At 38.6% G+C, this 19,094-nt stretch overlaps 1 protein-coding gene across 6 annotated transcripts in view; it reads right to left on the bottom strand.

Moving 5' to 3' along the window:
* Rai14 (retinoic acid induced 14) overlaps positions 1-19,094 on the bottom strand; it is a 111,806-nt gene that overhangs the window by 12,680 nt on the left and 80,032 nt on the right. For 5 of the 6 annotated variants that reach the window (XM_048368521.1, XM_048368520.1, XM_048368519.1 and 2 more), the window contains 10 exons: positions 17,964-18,052; positions 11,640-11,704; positions 8,701-8,758; positions 7,889-7,959; positions 5,819-5,925; positions 5,013-5,191; positions 4,731-4,759; positions 3,914-4,000; positions 2,672-2,758; positions 591-645 (listed from right to left, as the gene is read on the bottom strand). In XM_048368521.1, coding sequence (XP_048224478.1) covers positions 591-645; positions 2,672-2,758; positions 3,914-4,000; positions 4,731-4,759; positions 5,013-5,191; positions 5,819-5,925; positions 7,889-7,959; positions 8,701-8,758; positions 11,640-11,704; positions 17,964-18,052 — 827 coding nt within the window. The remainder of the gene's footprint in view (positions 1-590; positions 646-2,671; positions 2,759-3,913; positions 4,001-4,730; positions 4,760-5,012; positions 5,192-5,818; positions 5,926-7,888; positions 7,960-8,700; positions 8,759-11,639; positions 11,705-17,963; positions 18,053-19,094) is intronic. The other variant, XM_048368525.1, reaches the window with a different exon arrangement.

The following is a 19,094-nucleotide window of genomic DNA, read 5'->3' as shown; positions in this document are numbered from 1 at the left end:
TAGATCGCGTTTAAACAGAGGTGCAGGCTCGTTTTATTCTTTTCAGCTATGATTTGCTGCTCAGCACGATCTGCTGTTAGCAATAGCCTAGTGGACACTGCTCAGAACATTGATTTTTAAATGCATAAAATACATAGACTATGGTAGTCTTAAAGCTTATCAAGATATCAAGGTAAATATCAAGATTAAAAAAGCAGGTCCAAGAATGGCCATTAATTTGCAGTAGAGACAATATGAATGATATTTTAACACATCTGCAAAAATGGTAAGGTAATCAGAAACTGTTTGTGAACTGTGTCACTGGTCTACGAATATTATTTGGATTTGTTGTCAATCTTGACAAAGGAAATACTAATGTTTAGAGAAAAATAAAAACAGAAATGTATTTTTTTTTTCAACATCTAAATTCAGATACTTTTAAGTCCATGGTAAAGTCTCTGCAGTACAGAGACTTGTTCACAGGTCGCTCTGACAAGTGGCAGGCTGGGTCCCACCAACTTCCTGCCCAGAGAACCGGCCAGGCCAGGCCATGGATATAGCATGAAGATAGTATGACTCAAGGAACAAAATCAGATTCTTCTTTATCTTACCCGTAGTACTGTCACTAAGTCTCTCTTTGTTTTCTTGGATGGAACTAATCTCAGCCTGCAGAAACACAAAAAAATGTCTTAACAGAATGCTTCTTCATGTAGAAGATAACACCAAAACATCAAACAGGTTTTTCTCCTTGAATTTACAGCCAGCAGAAATATTACTGTCCTATGAGGAAAACAACTAGAAAGTCCCAAAGCAAGAAGACATTTAAAAGGATCACATGACAATCACCTACTACAGTATCATTTCTAAACCCTCAGGAGCTACAGACAATAACAGTCTCAAAATGTTCAGAAATGTCACTTAGGGAGCATACTGAAAATATACTTAAATTAGAATAACAATTTTATATAACAGGCTCATTTACTGATCCTAAATCTGAGGAAGCAAATAACTTTGATAATGAACTCAGAAGTCCTATTTGTCTGGCCCATACATCTAAAAATATAAAGTAGCTATTTTTAGCTTCATCAGTTTTAGAATTATCTTCTGTTAATATATTATCATTAATTTTTCTAAGAGAGATGGTAATAAATAAGATCTATGTGAGAGGGAGGTAACTACAAATTTACAAAGGAATAAAAAGCCGGAGAAAATGAGGGAGAGGGTAACAGTGTTTAAAAAGAAATGTACTAATTACCTTATATAACTATAACTGTAACCCCCCTGTTCATCACTGTTAGAATATAGAATTTTTTAAAAAAGGAATAAAAACTTGGGTGGTCTTACATTGGCAACTGAGCCTCTAAAACATTCCTCTGACCCTGAATATCCATCTCTAAAGCTTCCCTCTGTCCCTGAATATCTGTTAATGTTACAAAAAGAAACCTTAGAACTTCAAAGACAGACTCTCATTTCAAGATTCTCATTTCACAACATAATAGTAACTTGCCAGAAATGACTGTGTTTCATCCAGATGACCCACAAACAATGATAAGAGAGATCCTTTTGCAGAAAGGAACTTTTGTAAAAGCCCTAATGTTAGAAATTAAGCAGCTTACTTTTGGCACATGCTTATCTTTACAAAAGCTGCCCTTTCTTTATTCCTTTCATTTTTTTTAAGTACTTAGGTTTTTTTTCTTCAATTCAGTACACTGTTCTAACTAACAGTTACTATTTGAAGGTTTTTCTTTTGTACTGGGGATCAAACCCAGGTTGCTGCAGGTACTAGGCAAGCTCTTTGCCACTGAGCTTCATCCCAGCTTAGTCGGAAGGTTCTGACACATGCATATCCACAGGGTGACGGCTATAATCTAGATACAGGACCATGCTAAGTTTCCTCCTGCCTTGTTATGGCCGGTCCCTGCCCTTGCCTCCCTATCCTCTCACAGCTATTGCCCTCCTTTTCTAACACTGCTGTAAGGGAATGTCTTATAAGATTTGTGCAGCTGTCTTCTTTTATTCTGCATGATGATTTTCAGATACTGCCACGATTATGCTTGTACTGCACATAATTCCTTCCCTTTTGTAGCTGAGTAATATTTCATTATATGGCTCTACCTCATATATTCATATATGTATATGTATGAATATTTACATATGTAAGCGTATGTATATCATGATGTTCTGAAATACATTTAAAATGTAGAATGGCTCAACAGCCATAACCAACATGTGTTATCTCATACAATTATCATTTTCTGTACTTGAAATAATTTTGGAGAATACAACCCATTGTTATTAACTTGTCACCATGTTTAAAATAGGCCTTTTGAATTTATTCCTTGAGGTATTTCTTTTACTTTGGCATCTTTCCTACCTTCCCCCTCCTGTCTCCCAAGTAGCCATTCTACTCTCTGCTTCCATGAGTTCAAGTGTTTTAGATTCCACCTAAATGCTATTTGACTCTTTGTTTGAAAAGGCAGACAATTGATTCTTGTTAGTAAGTATGATTTATTTTCTATAATCTTGTTTCATGGTGTCCATATCAGGAAAAATAATCCAGGAGTCCTTCATGGTGAAAGGTTTGTAAACTAATGATGTGGAAGTATCTATTTCCCCAATTTTGTATGATTCTAAGCAAGCCTGTCATGAATCTTAAAATACAGTAACAAAACTAAACACAGAAAGGAAATACCTTGAATGGCGCTTCAGTGAAAAATACTGATTCTTTTCCTGAAAGTGGTGTGGAAGTTATTGATCTTGAAGAAGACACATCACTCAACTTAAAAAGCAGAAACAGAAACAAAATGAAATTGCTAGAAAAAAATGTAATTTCAAATGCTTTTCTTTTCCACCGCTGACAAACCAACAGTGTAAACTTCATTGTTAAAAACAGTGAGTGTCCTTAGCTTATAAATTCTGGGTTAACATCTTTAAGTCTTTCCAGTTACTTCAAATATTTATGGAAGTTTGCAGAGTATAACTAAGTAACCTTATTTCTTTTGCAGCTTGAGAAATATTTAACATGTACTTAAAATTATCAGATGAGATCTTACTGCCTACTATTTAAAAATGGATTCTTTCCTTATGACCTATTATTTTGATAAAAATAAATCAAAATCTGTTTAAACTTGCTACCTTAGATTTCTAAGTTTCCTCCTCTATCACAAGCTCAGAAATAAAAACTACTTTTAATATTAGCCGATCATAAATGCAATTAGAAAGGCAAACACATTTTAGCAATGTTTTAAATAATCAACTAGGGCCGGGAATATGGCCTAGAGGCAAGAGTGCTTGCCTTATATACATGAAGCCCTGGGTTCGATTCCTCAGCACCACATATATAGAAAAAGCCAGAAGTGGCACTGTGGCTCAAGTGGCAGAGTGCTAGCCTTGAGCAAAAAGAAGCCAGGGACAGTGCTCAGGCCCTGAGTCCAAGCCCCAGGACTGGCAAAAAACAAAACAAAATAAATAATCAACTAAAATACAATTTCCTCTTAACAATCTCACTAGTTACTCCTTTCCCTGCCCCTTACTAAAAAACTGTTAGTATGAGGAACTAACACTAGTCTGTTGTAAGATCTTGAGGTATTTCCATGAGCCTTAAAATATATATATACTGCTTAATTCTACAGTTTTAGAATAGATGAGAACCACAGACATTACTTCCTTCTTAATAAAATCCTTCTAACTGCATTTGCTACATTTGTTTTTTTGTTTGTAGTGCTTGGGATCCATTCCTGGGCCTCCTGCATTGGTAGGCAAGTGAACTACCACTGAGCTGCATCCCCAACCCCACCATTTACAATTTCAAACTACTAAAGGAAGTTTTAAAAGTGTACTGAAGGGTGAGCTTTAAAACATTTTGTTTCGGCCAAAACACAAAACGACAGCCTTGTTGTATGCCGGTTGATTGTTAGCTTGCTTTTGTTTTTACCTGGGTAGGACTGATAGGAGGTGGTGGAGCTTTGCGTTTTTTTGGAGTTCCACTTCTTTCTGAGCTTATTTTAGAGACTTGATCATGCTGAAAGTTATACAGTCCAAGAATGGAGGTGGGTTAGTTAGGTTAGTAAAGTCTGAGCAAGTAGCTTCATCAAACAAATGAGAAAAACCTCTACAGTTCATGCATTTTTACTTCATGAAAATCTGAAATCTGTTACCGACATAAAAACAATATGCATGCTCTAAGTTCTCTTTCAGCAGCCCATGTTTTCATAGCAAGAAGATAATTAAGTAGATGTAGAGGACTAGGAAAGTAGAGGATAAGGAAGTGTCTATCATAATTTAGAATATATTCAGCTTTCCATTTTAATACAAAGCAGTTTACGCCTTTAAAAAATGTAAACGTAAAAGAAAAGGAAGCCCATTTTCCAAATAAATTTTTTTATGGTTATAGGTCTGTCGTATTTGTGATATTACAAGAAATCAAGATATTGTTATTCAGTCTCAGAGTTTAAATCTCATCAAATGTTTTTCACACAGGTAGGAATTATTAGTATATTTCAGAAAAGGATATAAATACATAGGTAGTAAGTTTCTACTTATATGCTTTGGAAATAAATCATTAAGAACATATTTTCCACCTTTTAACTATGGATTACATATTCCAAAGAGATTCGAGTCTTTAAGATTTTGTTTGACATAATTACATGTATCACTTTACTAATGAAATACAGTTGGATCTGAATATTTTCAAATTCCCACAGGAAAAGATTAAAACAAACAAACAACCACCATCCCCCTAACATAAATACCTGCTTTGGTTTCACGGGGGTCTTTAAATCTAAAGAGGAAAAAGTGACAAAAAGAACTATAAGAACCATAATGACTCATATCTCTTATCTACTTTGGGTGGACACACACACACACACACACACACACACACACACACACACACACACCACTTAACACTTCATTCTTCCTTAAGGATATGTTTAAAAGAATAATAAGTATATCATATTGCATAAATTCCTTTATCCTTTGGGAAAATGGAGTGTATAAATTTAAAAAAACATTGGCTATTTTCTTTCACATACCAGTATCCTGAGCGATTTTTGATAATAGAAGGCTTTGAATTCCTGCATTTTCTGAGAGTTTGGAATAATGTAAGGCATTGTGTCCAAGAGAATCTACAAGGTTTAGGTCTGCACCCTTTTTAATTAAGGCTTCCACAATGTGAGAGCTGCCAATCTCACAAGCCAGCATGAGAGCAGTCCTAAGGAAAAAAGAAGATACAAAACTCAGAATCAGTACTGAGCCAGTATGAAAACTCTTTCCTACGAAATCATTTGCCTAGAGATGGGGAAAAAGATTAAGGGCAGATAAACCTTTACTACATTTAATCTCCTCAAGAATTCAAAATGAGATGCCACCAAGAAGAAAGTAGTGGCTGCTGCTTTTAAAGCTTCAAGTTAAATCAAAATATTAAACCATAAGACAAAATCTTCCAAAGTATTTGATATAGAACAATGGAACTTCTTACATCTGACACAAATCTTAACCTTCTTTCTCCTCAAGTATTTTAAAGAACTTATAGTTAGGAATTTTTTTTAAAAAAGGAACCAATATGTTTATTTTTATTTTGTTTTGCATAAAAGTCACAGGAAATGGTTTACTCACTTCAGTATTTAAGAGTCTTATCACAGTAAAAAATGATGTCATAGAGGTTTGGCAGAAATTGCTTGTAAGTTGAAACAGAAACTTGATTACCAAAAAAGGTAGAAAGTTAAAAAGGAAAAAGGTTGAAAATAACTTGATATCATCCAAAATACAAGTGTGAAATCACGGAACACAGAATGTAGGTATCCCAGAGAAGATATAATTTCTGTCTACTTGTGTGTACCTTCCATTTTTGTCCCTGGAATTGACATCTGCTCCATGATCCAGGAGAAAACGACAGACCTCACTGTGGCCATTTGGTACTGCAAGAAGCAGTGGTATATTTCCATCCTAGGAGATAAGCTCACATTTAGATTTACACTCAATACCAAGTAGCAGAATTACAAAGACCCTGTTCTTTCCACATCCTCCTGCTATCTTTCTTATACTACTGGTCATGGATCTCACCCATCACGATACATTGTGTCTCTTAGAGCCCCATTATATCATCTCAGCACAACTCAAGTTTACCTTTCCTTAGAAGTCTCAGGCTTTTAGGCTACTTGCTTCTTTAGCTCTCACGAATCTGAATGGTTATGGAGAAAGTGTGTTCAGGCTGAAGGCAAGCATATCATGTGTATGGAGACGACGTGCTGGAGAATTGATGGACTCATCACACTCTGATCACCTTCGTGTAGTGAACTATTCCCTGTCATTCTACCGTTCTCTTTCCAGGATACATACATACCCTTTTCTAATCTTACTAGATATCAAAACATACTATAAGAGTCTGTTATGAGCACAAGACATGATAAAGAAATGGATAAAAAGAAGTCAACTGGTTTAACAGAACATGACAATTAGGAATCTGTTTGAGGAAAACAATGAAAATTAGATGCTGACAAAGTGTCAGGTGGATTAAGGATGTAAGCCCTTTAATATAGAACGCTTAATGAGATAGTATTTGGAAGAACATAAAGGTACAAATTTTGAGCTGGGCTCTAGTAGCTCATGCCTGTAATCCTAGTTACTCAGGAGGCTGAGATCCAGGTTCAAAGTTAGCCTGGCATGAAACTCCGTGAAACTCATCTCCAATTAACCACTGGAAAAATTTGAAGTGGTTCTTTGACTAAAAGTAGAGCACTAGCCTTGCTGAAAGAACTCAGGGACAGCATCTGGACCCTCAATAAACAATTACAACAAAAAGAAAAGAATTTCTGTATGGTGAGGGGGCTAATATAAGTAGTACCAGACCATTAAGAAAGCTATTATACTGAGGAAGAGGAGGTAGGAAACATACCTCATAAGATAATCAACAATATTTTTTAAGTTAGAAGTATTGATACTGGCCAAGAGAAATGATAAGCCACAATACATTCAACTATTTAAAATAGGGCTAAAAAATACAATTGCTGCTTAAGAATTAAATCAGTTACAATGAAAACATACGATTTCAATTGTCTCAGTAAAGTTATAAATTTCTAGTTAGAAAATACAGATTTATCCAAAATGACGTAAGTATTTAGATTTCAGATTTTTTGATTCTAGAATATTTTCATATACATCTGTGATGCCTTTGGAAGGAAATTCACATTTAAGCATGATGTTCACTGATGTATCATATAGATCTTGTATTTACAGCCTGAAGGTCATCTATACAACATTTGAAATGGTATGAAACAGTTTCATGATGTGAAATGTTCTACTTCTACCACCCTAAGTGGAAAAGTATCAAATATTGGAGCTTTGGGATTAGGGATGTTCAGTCTGTATTAGATTCGGAGAGAATGAATTTCTTTGGGGGGATCCACTAAGTCACATCCCAGGATTTCATCAGGGGAAGCGTGACGTGTCAGCTCTCGGGATACAGCAGGCCAGTTCACCCTGCAGCTACTTCAAGCCACAGGTCTATACATTTATTCTCCAAATAACTCTGTCGTGATGGTAACATAGGTTACAAGTGTCTTCAAAGTAGAGAAATTCTAGCCAGAAAATATCCAAGATCATCACATGGAGTGTACAAAGAAAATAACGGATTTTCTATTTAGACTTACTTCATATCAAGATGCTTTGTTTCTAACATGGTTGATGGCAGAATACATATAGATCTTAGAAACAAATAAATGTATAAGCTCCTGCTGTAAAATGTTTTATTTTTGTGACCAATGAGGATTAATAAATATATGAAACCATGTGGCAGAAAGAGAATCTAGGTTGTAAAGCAATGGAATTTTGCCAGTTAGTTAGTCCCAGTGACTCTCGTAAGTATTTTACAGTGCTCAGTGTCCATTTCTAGTGCCCACCTAGCACTTACCAAGTCCTTGAGGTTTATAGGGCTCTTGTGCTCACACAGGGCCTGCACAGCCAGAAGGCAGCCCTGCGACGCTGAGAAAGGAAACACAAACACCAAGCTAGTTACAAAGCTTCTCACACAACCAAGACATCACACAGTTTTAGGAAGGAAAAGTTCACAGTCAGCCCACGCAGCATATACTCACTTGAAATGCACTGAAAAGAAACAGTGCAAGGCACTGGAAAACACTGCTTAATTTCAGGGCAATCCACAACTAAAGCCAGTGGTTGCCAGTTACCTTCAGGCAAACATTTGGTTTAGCTTTTCATAGGACTTAACTTTGCCACAACTAGCAACAAAAGAATTTTCTATCATCCCAGAGTGAAGCGTCCCTTGGAGTTTTGTGTCAGATAGCAAAGTAAGCGGTCCATAAATATATAAGATGTGCACCATGATGCCCCAAATACACCACACATTATCTGGAATGTGTGAGTGCTTTTGACTAACCCTTAACTTAAAAAGAAACTTCAAACACAACTAAAATGTGTGTGTGTGCACGTGCACATGCGCACGTCATCTCCACGAGCCATACCTTCAATCCTAACATGATTACCATGGTAAGTTTTACTGACTGCCTGCACATAATTAATGGATTATAGGTGTGCTCCTTGATAAAGCTCTACACATTTTATAAGTGGAGTAAAATGGGAACGTCTAAGAGTGATAACAGAAATCAACTCCAGGAAGATTCCTGTAAACTGAATGGCTTGAATAAAGAAATTGAGATATTCATGTTTCTCAAGGAAGAAGACAAATGAGAGAATGCATGTTACCTGCATAATGTAAAGCTGTTTTCCCACAGCTATCGACATTTTCAGCTGGGCATTTGGACTGGAAGGCAAAAATTAATAAATAAGTACACATACTAAAGTACTTGCACAAATTCTACTTCATTCATCTTTTTTTCCCTGCAAAGTATGAAGTCACTTAACAGGAAGCACATAAACATAATTAAGCTCCAACTGCTATGTTCTAACTGCTATGCTCTTGGGGGAAAGAGACTCATGGGTAAATAATCATGAGACGAACAAGCTGTCACCTCATTGGCTGCTTTGCCTGTCCCTTTGGGGTTTGCTGTGCGGGCGTCATGGCTTACATATTACCTCCTCCCTATGGCCTTCCCTGCACTGCCACTTCTCAGCCTTGTTTTCCTTCTTGGTCCTGTCCCATTTGTAATGTATAATTGAGTCTTTGTTACAAAGAACTCCACCAAGATAGTGAGGTACATAGCAGATATAGTGCTGTGCTGTGTTAACTGCTTTATGCTCAATATTGAAAATCATGCAGGGTGCCAAGGGAACACTTGGGATGAAAAAGGTTGGCAGGCCCAACTGTACTCAGGAGAAGAGTTGGTTTGAATTTGTAGAATTCTACAAAGCTCTATTTGAGTTCAATGCTTTGTGGGTAACAACTTGAAAATGAAAGGCAGTGGAGAGAAGATCCGTCTCCAGAATTCATAGAGCAAAGGCCTAAAGAGTCTAAAGATATCACTAAAGACAGAGGGTGGAAGAGTGAACAGAGCAGGAGTCAATGTGCTTGCACTACAGAGAGCATGGGCTACAAAGACAAGAGGGAAAACAGCTGACTAGAGAGGCCTGGACCCAGGGTAAGTATTGCAATGGGAAGATATCAAAGACAGAGCTTTTTAACAACTATCCAGAAAGAAGAACTTGCTCCAACAACGTACAAGCCAGGGAGGTAAGAGCAGGCTACCTGAGAGTGAAATGCCTGCCCTTTAGTGGTAAGAAGAATGGAGATCAAGTTACTACTTACCAAGCTTCGGCCTAATTTTAGAACAGCACAAGGAACTGTTTAAAGACTTCAAAGATTCCAGAGAAAAACCAATCCATTTGCATAACCAGATATAAAATTACATTAGAGGCTAGAATATCTGGTCCTAACCCACAAAGACTTCCAGCTTGTCAGGTTAAATCTTCCTTAAAACCAGAGCCAGATGCAAGGTCTGAACAGTGAAGTCAGGATGTGAATAGAGATTGAAAACACAACAAACATTAAAGCAACAAACAAAAAAAGCCCAGCGTGTAGCTGGTAGTGCATCTTATTTGGGCTAGAAAGGAGTAGTTTTTAGTTATTCCAAGTCTGTTACTTAGGGAAGCAGGTAGGCAGAGCTCTGTGATAACTAGTACCATGGATGCCTGAGTTGCACTTGGAAGACCTGCGAAGGTTAACCATTCTTGGAACTGGCAGTGCATCGGGTAATGCAAGACAAGAAGCTGTGATCAACAGAGTGGGACAAGCTAAAGAATGTGACCACATTTCTGCGTTCGGCTTTCAAAAGCCAAATGAAAACACGATGCGGGGTCCCCAGCGGTGCTGGCGAAGGCCAAGACAACAGCTTGACAGAACAGACAGTACTCCAAACACAGATTTTATTGCTGGGTGCTGTTCCTGAAAATGGCCAGCTTGCATTTTGACTGGCAACAGCTGGACAGTACTGTAGCACTGCTATGGAGGACCATGATGAAATCTGCATCTTTATACATTTAGGGAAGTCTTGCCTTGGGCAGGGAGATCATTATAAACGTCCTGGCAAGTTTATCAAACCACGGAATTAATTTAAAATTGTAAAGGAGAATAAAACCAGGCACTTTTACAGGAACCAAGAAGTAAAATAAAAGCTCATCATGTTGCATACAAGGAAATAATGCTGAAACTTTACTGCTCTGGAAGAGCTGCTTTCTGTTAAGCATTTACTGGAAAAAAAAAAAAAAAGGCTAACACAGAATACCTACTTGGCCTACTAGGGAAGAGATTTCCAACACTGTGAGAAAAGATTCTGTGAAAGCTAGCGGCGTAGAGGAAATGTCCTTCAGAAAAGAAGTAAAAATTAAATAAAAGGGGAGAAAGGCACTGAGAAGACATAAACGTGTGTGTGTGTGTGTGTGTGTGTGTGTGTGTGTGTGTGTGTGTCTGTCTGTCTGTCTGTCTGTCTCACATTTTCATATTTGCTAGGCAGGCACTCTGCTACTCAAGCCATGTCTCAGCCTACAGGGTCTTACAATCTTCCTACCAATACCTCCTATGTAGCTGGAATTGTAGACATGTACCACCTGGTCTAATCTATTTGTTGAGAGAGGAGCTTTGCAAACTTTTTAGAGTTAGCTGCCAGGCATGAGTCACTTTAAGTCCCACTCCAATTTCGAAGGGATAATAATAATAGGCACTACTGGGGATTGAACTTGGGGCCTTATTCGAGAGGTGTTCTACCACTTGAGCCAGATCTTATGCCCTATTTTATGATGGTTATTTTCAACGTAGGGTCTTGCTTTATGCTAGGTGGGCCTGGGCTACAGTCCTCCTACTTAAGCTTCTCCATGTAGCTTGGGATGAAAGGCAGGCACCACCATACCCTGCCATGGATGAAGAGTCTTATGAATGTTTATGTCCAGGCTGCCTCAAATAGTGATTAAGCCATACCAACCCCCATCTCTGAGTTCCAAGTAGCTAGGATTTCAGGCTAGCATGCCTGGCCTCAATCCCAATTTTGATGAGGATTCTCCTGCCAATGGATTTGATGAGGAAATAGTCTTGCCTTTGAGAATCATTTCAGTAATTTCCTTAGAAAACAGGGATGCGGATAGTATTAAAAAAAAAAGTATGTGTAGAGAGAAGTCTTTCTTCTTCCACAGATAAGGCTACCTTTAAATTTAAAAAACAACCCATGTATAATGTTAAGTTGCCACTGCTTTACCTGAAGGAGCCTCTTGATGCATTCGGGATGGCCGTTCTTGGCTGCCAGGTGTAAAGCGCTGTGTCCTGAATGGAATAAAAGTGAGCGTGTCAGGGGGAAAGGCCTACTTCTCCCACTTGATCCATCGCTTTCTCAGCTCTGCACTGAAGATGACCATAAGAAAATAAACTGCTACTTGAAAAGACAGCGTTTGTTCTTGTGGAGATCAAGGTTTCATATTCTTTAGTACAAGGAAGGCAAGACAGCATCACACCCACCAGGGACCACAGACAGGCTGCGATCTCTCGGGGGGAGACTTGTGGTAGACTTGTGACATGGGACCTGGCAGCTCCGACCTCAGCTGTCAACACAGGTGACAAACATCCCCTATCCACAAGTCACACCAAGTTAAGACACTGCTGACCAAGAACTCCACATATCAGCCCACAAGACTGAAGAAAGCAAACCAGAAATCCACATACGTCTGTCCCTATGTCGGCCCTCTCCAGCCCCCAAAGGAAATTTTATTCAAGAGTTCTTATTTAGAAGATGAGGAAGAACAACAATACAGCAAGCAAGTAGCCATATTTAAAGTTCCCTTTGTGACTCTACATGAGTCTCTGGTATTTCTGTGGTCAGATAACGTCAAGACACCCAACTTCCGTACTGCCAATCGGGCCTACAGAACTTCAAAGGAAGAAGGGTTCAGCGGAAGATTATGGGGTAGAAGATGCCCATGCTGGGGCCTCTGCACTGCTCTAAGTTTATCCTGGCTCCACTTGCTCTCTCACCTCCCTGAAATGTGGCCTTCTGAATGAAGCCTTTCTTTACCTCTCCATTAAAAATTCCAATTTTGGTCAATCTGAGTTAAATTGAGCCAACCCAATATACCTAGGAAAATCTTACATCTTACATTTCCCAAACCATGTAATCAAACTACCCTTTTACCTTGTGGATAGGTTGATTAAATGTAAATAAATAACCCTTACTTTGGGACATGCTCCAAGTATGGTTTCTCAACCTTAGCACGACTGATGTTTTAAGCTGGATCATTGCTATGAGTGGCTATCCTGTGACTTGTAGGATGTTAAAGCTGCCCGCATGGCCTCTCCAGAAGATGTCTAGTTTTAACCATCAAAAATCTCATCACTGAATGTCCTCTGAGGGCAAAACAACATCCAGTTCAGAACCTTAGTTGAGAGGAATAACTTATTGTATATAATAGCCCAGTTTCTATACATCGCTCTCTTTTTGTAGTTAAAGCTGTAAGACTGACAAGAACTTACTTAATTAGAGGGTCACAGGATCATGGTGAGCAACACAACAGCATATGTAAGGCCAAAAGAACCTTCCTTCTATTCAGAGACTGATACACTGAGAAGTTAAGAGTGTATGAGGGAAACTCTCTTGCTTCAGGGTGGCAGGGGGTAGGGGTGGGAGAGAAAGAGAAGAAAACCCTCCACCGCTTCCTGAAGAGCTGAGAAAGATGAAGAAAAAATGAGCGCAAAGACACTCTCAGCATTAGAAAAACAAAGATCTTTTCTTCCTCTTCCCCTCTTTCTTGTACAGAGCCCCTACCCCCTTCTAGGATGACTAAATCATAAAAGTTTGGGTTTGGCTATAGTGTGCATTAACTAGGCTGTGGTGGGCTAGCTTGGCCTCTCCAATTATCATTTGTACCACTGGGTCTAAGGATAAGCACATTCTGAATTTTAAACAAATGCCTCGCAAATGAACTTCTGGAATACATCCTGATTGTAACTTGGACACTGTTTATGCTGTGCATGCAATGCATTAACTTTGGATGACGCTATGAACAAAAGCTGTTCCACACAAACAAAATCCATTTGACAAAGGCCTAGCTCTCTCCAAAGCCCACGTGGTAGGACATGGCTATAACGAGTCATAACGAGTCCCTTCACTTCCAGTGTTCTAGTCAGATCTGGAGGCAAGTGCTTGGGTTCTAGAGAAATCAAGTTTTTTCATTCCCCAGTTCTGTGATGTTTTCCCCTATTTAGTAGCCTAAAAGTATTTTTTATTTTTTGTAATTTAAAATATCTCAACAATCCCCTTATTCCCTGGATACAATGAGGCACTAAAATGAAATCCTTTTCACTGCCAACATTAAAATAAAACTGTGTTTCTAAATGTAAACGTTTTCCTGGACAGCTGATATTTTATTAGTGACAGAACCCCACGGCAAGGAAATAGAGCATGGGTCTGGCTCTCATATAGTTATAGATTTGTCTGGAATATTGGGAAGTAATTTCCCTGCAGACAAAAAACAAAGGAAACCATAATTCAAGTGCACTCCAGCAGAACTCTGTCTACAAATAAAAAGACCAATACTATCTATAAATCATAAGTCCTAGACTTCAGGTTGCTCAGCTCCCCCAGCCATATAGAATACATTCCCCCTAATGTAACTCAGTGGTCATTTACTCAGTGCTTAAGGTTGCTGGAAAACACAGGAGAGAACTAAAATGAGAGAGGGATGTTTGACAATGCTGAGCACAAACTTCTCCAGTGCATGCTTCAACTTCTAAGACCGAGAAAGTCATTAGATACACACAGATGGCTAACCTATATTAAAAAGACAGATTATGAGAAGTTAGTTTCTAATTATGACACAAGAAACATTTAGAATTAAGATAAATGATATTCAACTAGATTCTAAGACTGAAGATAGTGCCTTAGAAGTCAGGGTTTCACAACAGACTATTGAAGAAAAACAGGGAAAATAGCTAAAGGCATCTTTTCAGAGCTTGGAATCCTTCTTGGCTGCCCAGCAGCTCTACCTCTCTGAGAAGACTTGGAAAGGTTCTGAAGCTACTCTTAGGCTAATTTTCCTTCTTGTATGTATAAGGACTGTCGACATACTCAGAGACCACATCATTCCTCAGAGCTCCTTTTTGCAAATAGAATTCATCTGCATGGTTGGAATCATCATGAGTGTCTGAGGTGATAAGATTAGATAAGCTGCAATAAAGCTATTAATGACTGTTGTAAAAAAAAAGTCAGGGTTTCAGAATGGAGGAAACATTTAAGTAATAAAAGAACAAATTTTATTGCAAGTTTAAATATACATAAATTGCATTATTTTTAGGAATCCTCATATTTAGCCCAATATTTTCATTACCAAAGCACATTCATCTTGTTACATTCCTGATGAGAGATGATCAGATTTTACAATGTCTTTATAATCACTCTTAGTATCTTAGTATCAGAATTATCAAATTACCCTTACTCCCATTTTTAGAGCACAATATACATTTTCATAGTTTTTTACACAGAAACAAGAGGTGTGTGTGTGTGTGAGAGAGGGGGGGGGAGAGGGAGAGAGAGAGGGAGACAGGGAGAGAGAGAAGAGAGAGAGAAAGACACGGGGGGGGGGAGGGATCAATCTGGCATGTTTTGGTGTTATCCTTATTCACAGTTGGCTCTGTGACCTCCCCACAACACATAAGTTCATAGCAAGTCAACTGCCATTAAGTCATACAATCTTTTCCAGTTTTCCTTTATTCTAAATTACTATGTGAGCGACATTTATTGGTTATAACTTGCTGCTAAATTGTACAATGACTCATCCTCTAAAGTGCCTTGAGTTTTAAACTGAATATTATCTTTCAAATCTTCACACAGTATCAAATTTGAGTGGGATTAGGAGTGGAATGGAACAGAAAGCCCACCCAGAAGTTAAGAAGTTTAACCTAACAACTGGAGACACTAGAGAAGAAGGGCTCACTGTGTGTGATGTTTTTATACCTCAGTTTCCCACTCTTAAGTTTTCTTTATAATGGAAGGTCTTCTTTCTAATGTTTATTAGGAAAATCAGGGACACAAAGGGATAGGAAAAAATTTAAGGTAGGTGAAGGTGACAGGATCTATAGATCCTCTTACACTGTTTTTACCTCCCTCTAGGGCAGAAACCTTTCATTTTTAACTAGACAACTTGGATGCTCAGAACTTCCTTGCTTCCCAATAGCCAGATGTAGCCACAGGTCCATGCAGCACCAAAGGGAATGGAGTGGATCTGTGTGCCTGAAGATGAGCTGCTTCTGCTCTTTCCCATGTTGCTAGAGTGCACAGCCCTAGGGCTTGGGGACAAAAGCAAAACAAAACAAAAAACAAAAACAAAACACCCTCAAGCCCACAACAATAAAGCGCCTGGGTATGAAGCAGAGTTATTAATTAAATCTGGGACTCTCAATAAAGAAAAATGAATTTCGAATGTTTAGGCCATTATAATGTTAGGTTCAGTTACAAAGTATCCAATGTGTATGCTTGCTCATCTTCCAGTTTTTAATAATGCTTCTCTATTTATTTAATTGTATCTCCTACTATAGTGTTTCAAAAAAAAGTCTAGGTATCAGTTTGATACCAAGATCTGAAGCTTTTCAATAGCTCAATGTATAAAAGAGAAAAAAGGCAGCATGGCTGAAGTAATAATGTGATAGCCAAATGCAATGAGCACTCAGACGTGCCTGGAACTGCTAAGATGCTTATACTAACCATCTCACTTAAGCCTATGTAACATGGTAGTTGACAATGTACTTAACTGTACTCACAGACTGTTGATAATGCTCTCTTCATAAAACTGACCATGCGGCATCCATAAAGCATTTCATATAGAAGAATAACTTTAAAAAGTACTCGTTTCCAATGACTAACTCCAGTAAATAGTGTAAGAAAAAACAGTTCCAATTTGACCAGCCTATAGCCTTTAATTATGAGTAAAAAGGAGCTGGATTCATGACTCAAGTGGGCAAGATGGAAGACTCCAGGTTAAGACTCTGCAGCACCATGGGGGCGGGGTGAAGAAAAAAGTCAGTATATTTTGAAAGAAAACATTTTTTTTCCTTCATAAATCTCTACCAGGCAGTTTGATTTATGGCAACAGATTTTTCTGCCAGCTCTCAATAGGTTTTCAAGTTGAAGATGAATGGGTTTCGGTAACATAATGGCAGTATTTGAGGTAGCTTTAGTGAAAACACCTGGCCTGTCCAAACTGAGCCATTTTAATTAGTTCTCTAATCATAAAATCTGTTTGGGACTAATGAGAACTACTGAGGTAAAGAACTCAGACTTTCATTAATACAACATAAATTATTATTCCCTTTAAAGTATTCACTTAACCAACTACTCATTCTCCTACTAGTTTTGGCATTTCTCAAATATTTTTGAAGCTCTCTGTGGAACTGCTCAGGAAAGCATTCTCTTATTTCATTCTCTCCCTGTTTTTGACCAAAAATGGTTTTACCAGTTTGACACAACATTTCACCTGATTTGACTTCAAATGGTTCATGGCTTGTCCTAATGAAACCTATTCTAAAATGATAAAGGTTCCCAACCACTGAGATTATCTAGAAACAAGAAATAAAAACAAAACCAAAACAAAATACAACAGGGGAAAAAAAAAAGCATGCCAGAAACATGGAAAACAATTTTAAGTGTCCAACTATCTTGTGGGCAAAAATAGCATTCTTCTAATTCCAAGTGAACTTCCCAAGATGACTATACTTCACAGGCCAATTTCTGGCAGGGAAGAAGCTAAAAGTTTTCACATGTAATAGAGAAACACAAAGCCATCAGTAATTGCTTTGGTCATTTTGTATGGCCAGCAGGGGCAGTAAGTATCACAGTTACAGCCCCAAGGGCTCCAGAAAGAACCTGTAAACGGTAAGACTACTGTGCTTCCTCTTTCCATCTGCCCTTTTCATTTGTCAACAGTGGCTTCACATTAGAATCACCCAGGGAGCTTTAAAATACAAACCCATTAACTGGCAGTGTAGAGACTATACGTGTGTGTGTGTGTGTGTGTGTGTGTGTGTGTGTGTGTGTGTGTGTGTGTGTGTACTATTTCTTCTTTTCCTTTCTTCCTGCCTCTCTTCATTGCAGTTTCCCAGGTGATCTGGATGCATGAAGTACAAGAAAGGGGAAGATAAGGTCCAACAGCTGAGGTCAGGATGACCACCATGCTTCTCTGTCCACTGAGCTCATCTCAGCTAGCAGGGTCAAATATAAACATTCGCTCCCTGTTTCATCATACATTATGATTCATAAAAACAAGAAGTTGGTTGGTTGTCCCAAACATATAATCTTACCCATACTTATACTATCAAATATGGAGTATAAGAAGTATAGAGTCTTTAGTTGACTAACGGCATAGAAGAAAACACAAAGGAGAGAAAAATGAAATCGCATCAAAACCTAGCCAATCCAAAGTGATTCTGTTCTTTTGAAAGCTATCTGTAGACTCTAAATTTGCCTCCATGAATATGCATTATCTCAGCGACACCTTCCCTCCCACTGGCCCATTGGCTTAAGAGATTAAAAACCACGTACCGGCAGTATCTTGGGCAGTCACATCAACACCATGTGTAACCATGACCCTGAGGCATTCCACGTGTCCTTTTGCAGCCGCCAGATGAAAACTGGAAAGAGAAGGAAGGACATCTCCTTAGGGTTTCCTCACTCATAGCTCAGCTCCAGAAAAGCCTTCTTCTTGTGGACATACTCTCAGCCGAGCTTCACAGACAAATTCTCAGCTCTGCCCCATAGAGGCACTGTTAGGAACCTCGTATTCCTCCATAAACAATCAATTACCTACTAAAAGAGCTGGGTCATTTTCTTTATTCCCCTCAGACAGAAAGCTCTGAAAGAGGAATGAATCCTTCCTTCTCTCAGTACCTTCCTTCTCTCTCAGAAGAAGCTCTTCATCAGAAGTAGGGGTGAAGGCCCTTGTACAGAAGGGCAAGATAGGAAAATTGCTATGGTTAGCCATGGTAAGGTTCTAACTTCCGGAAATCTAGTCCTTATTTCGAATGTCCATGGCTTTGAATGAACGAAAGCTTCCAATAATAAGGCTTTATCAAAGCTCAGGAGGACAAAAACGTATAATCAGGTGAGAAAGTATAATAAGAAATGTATATGTACCCTTTAATGGCTTACACTAACTGGGTTTTTGCTGTTCTAGTGTGATCTGAGGTGAGAATTCTGTGTCTCCATTTGCAAAATCATAAAATGAACCATGAGGAACCAACTAGTTGTGCAAAAAGCTTCTTAACAAGATGAGAGGAATGTAGTAAATATTTTTAAAAGCCACTAATTACTGCAGCCTCACCCACATAAGACAAAGCGATCTGTGCCATGTTGTTTAATATAAATGTCTTGACTCCATGTTCCAAAGGGAGAGGTGAGCAGAAGCTAAATCAGATGCACACGGCTTAAAATCTGAAGGGTGGGGAGAAGTGGCTGAGAAAAGCTATGTGCCTTTGTAGAGAACAGAAACTTGGGAGCAAAACTGTCAACAGTGGCAGACTGTAAAAAACCCACCCAAGACCAGCCTTGTCCACGGCTCACACTTGAGCTGCTTGCGTCCTGGCACCAGCAGTGTCTGGCAGCGGCACACCATTAACAGTTAGCCTCTGAATGGGAACCAGAAACAGTGCCAACTTTCTTAGTAAGATCCTCAAG

The sequence above is a fragment of the Perognathus longimembris genome, chromosome 19 (genome assembly GCF_023159225.1).
Source record: "Perognathus longimembris pacificus isolate PPM17 chromosome 19, ASM2315922v1, whole genome shotgun sequence".
NCBI lineage: Eukaryota > Metazoa > Chordata > Mammalia > Rodentia > Heteromyidae > Perognathus > Perognathus longimembris.
The sequence above is the reverse complement of the archived record's forward strand: the minus strand, read 5'-3'. Positions and strand labels throughout refer to the sequence as shown.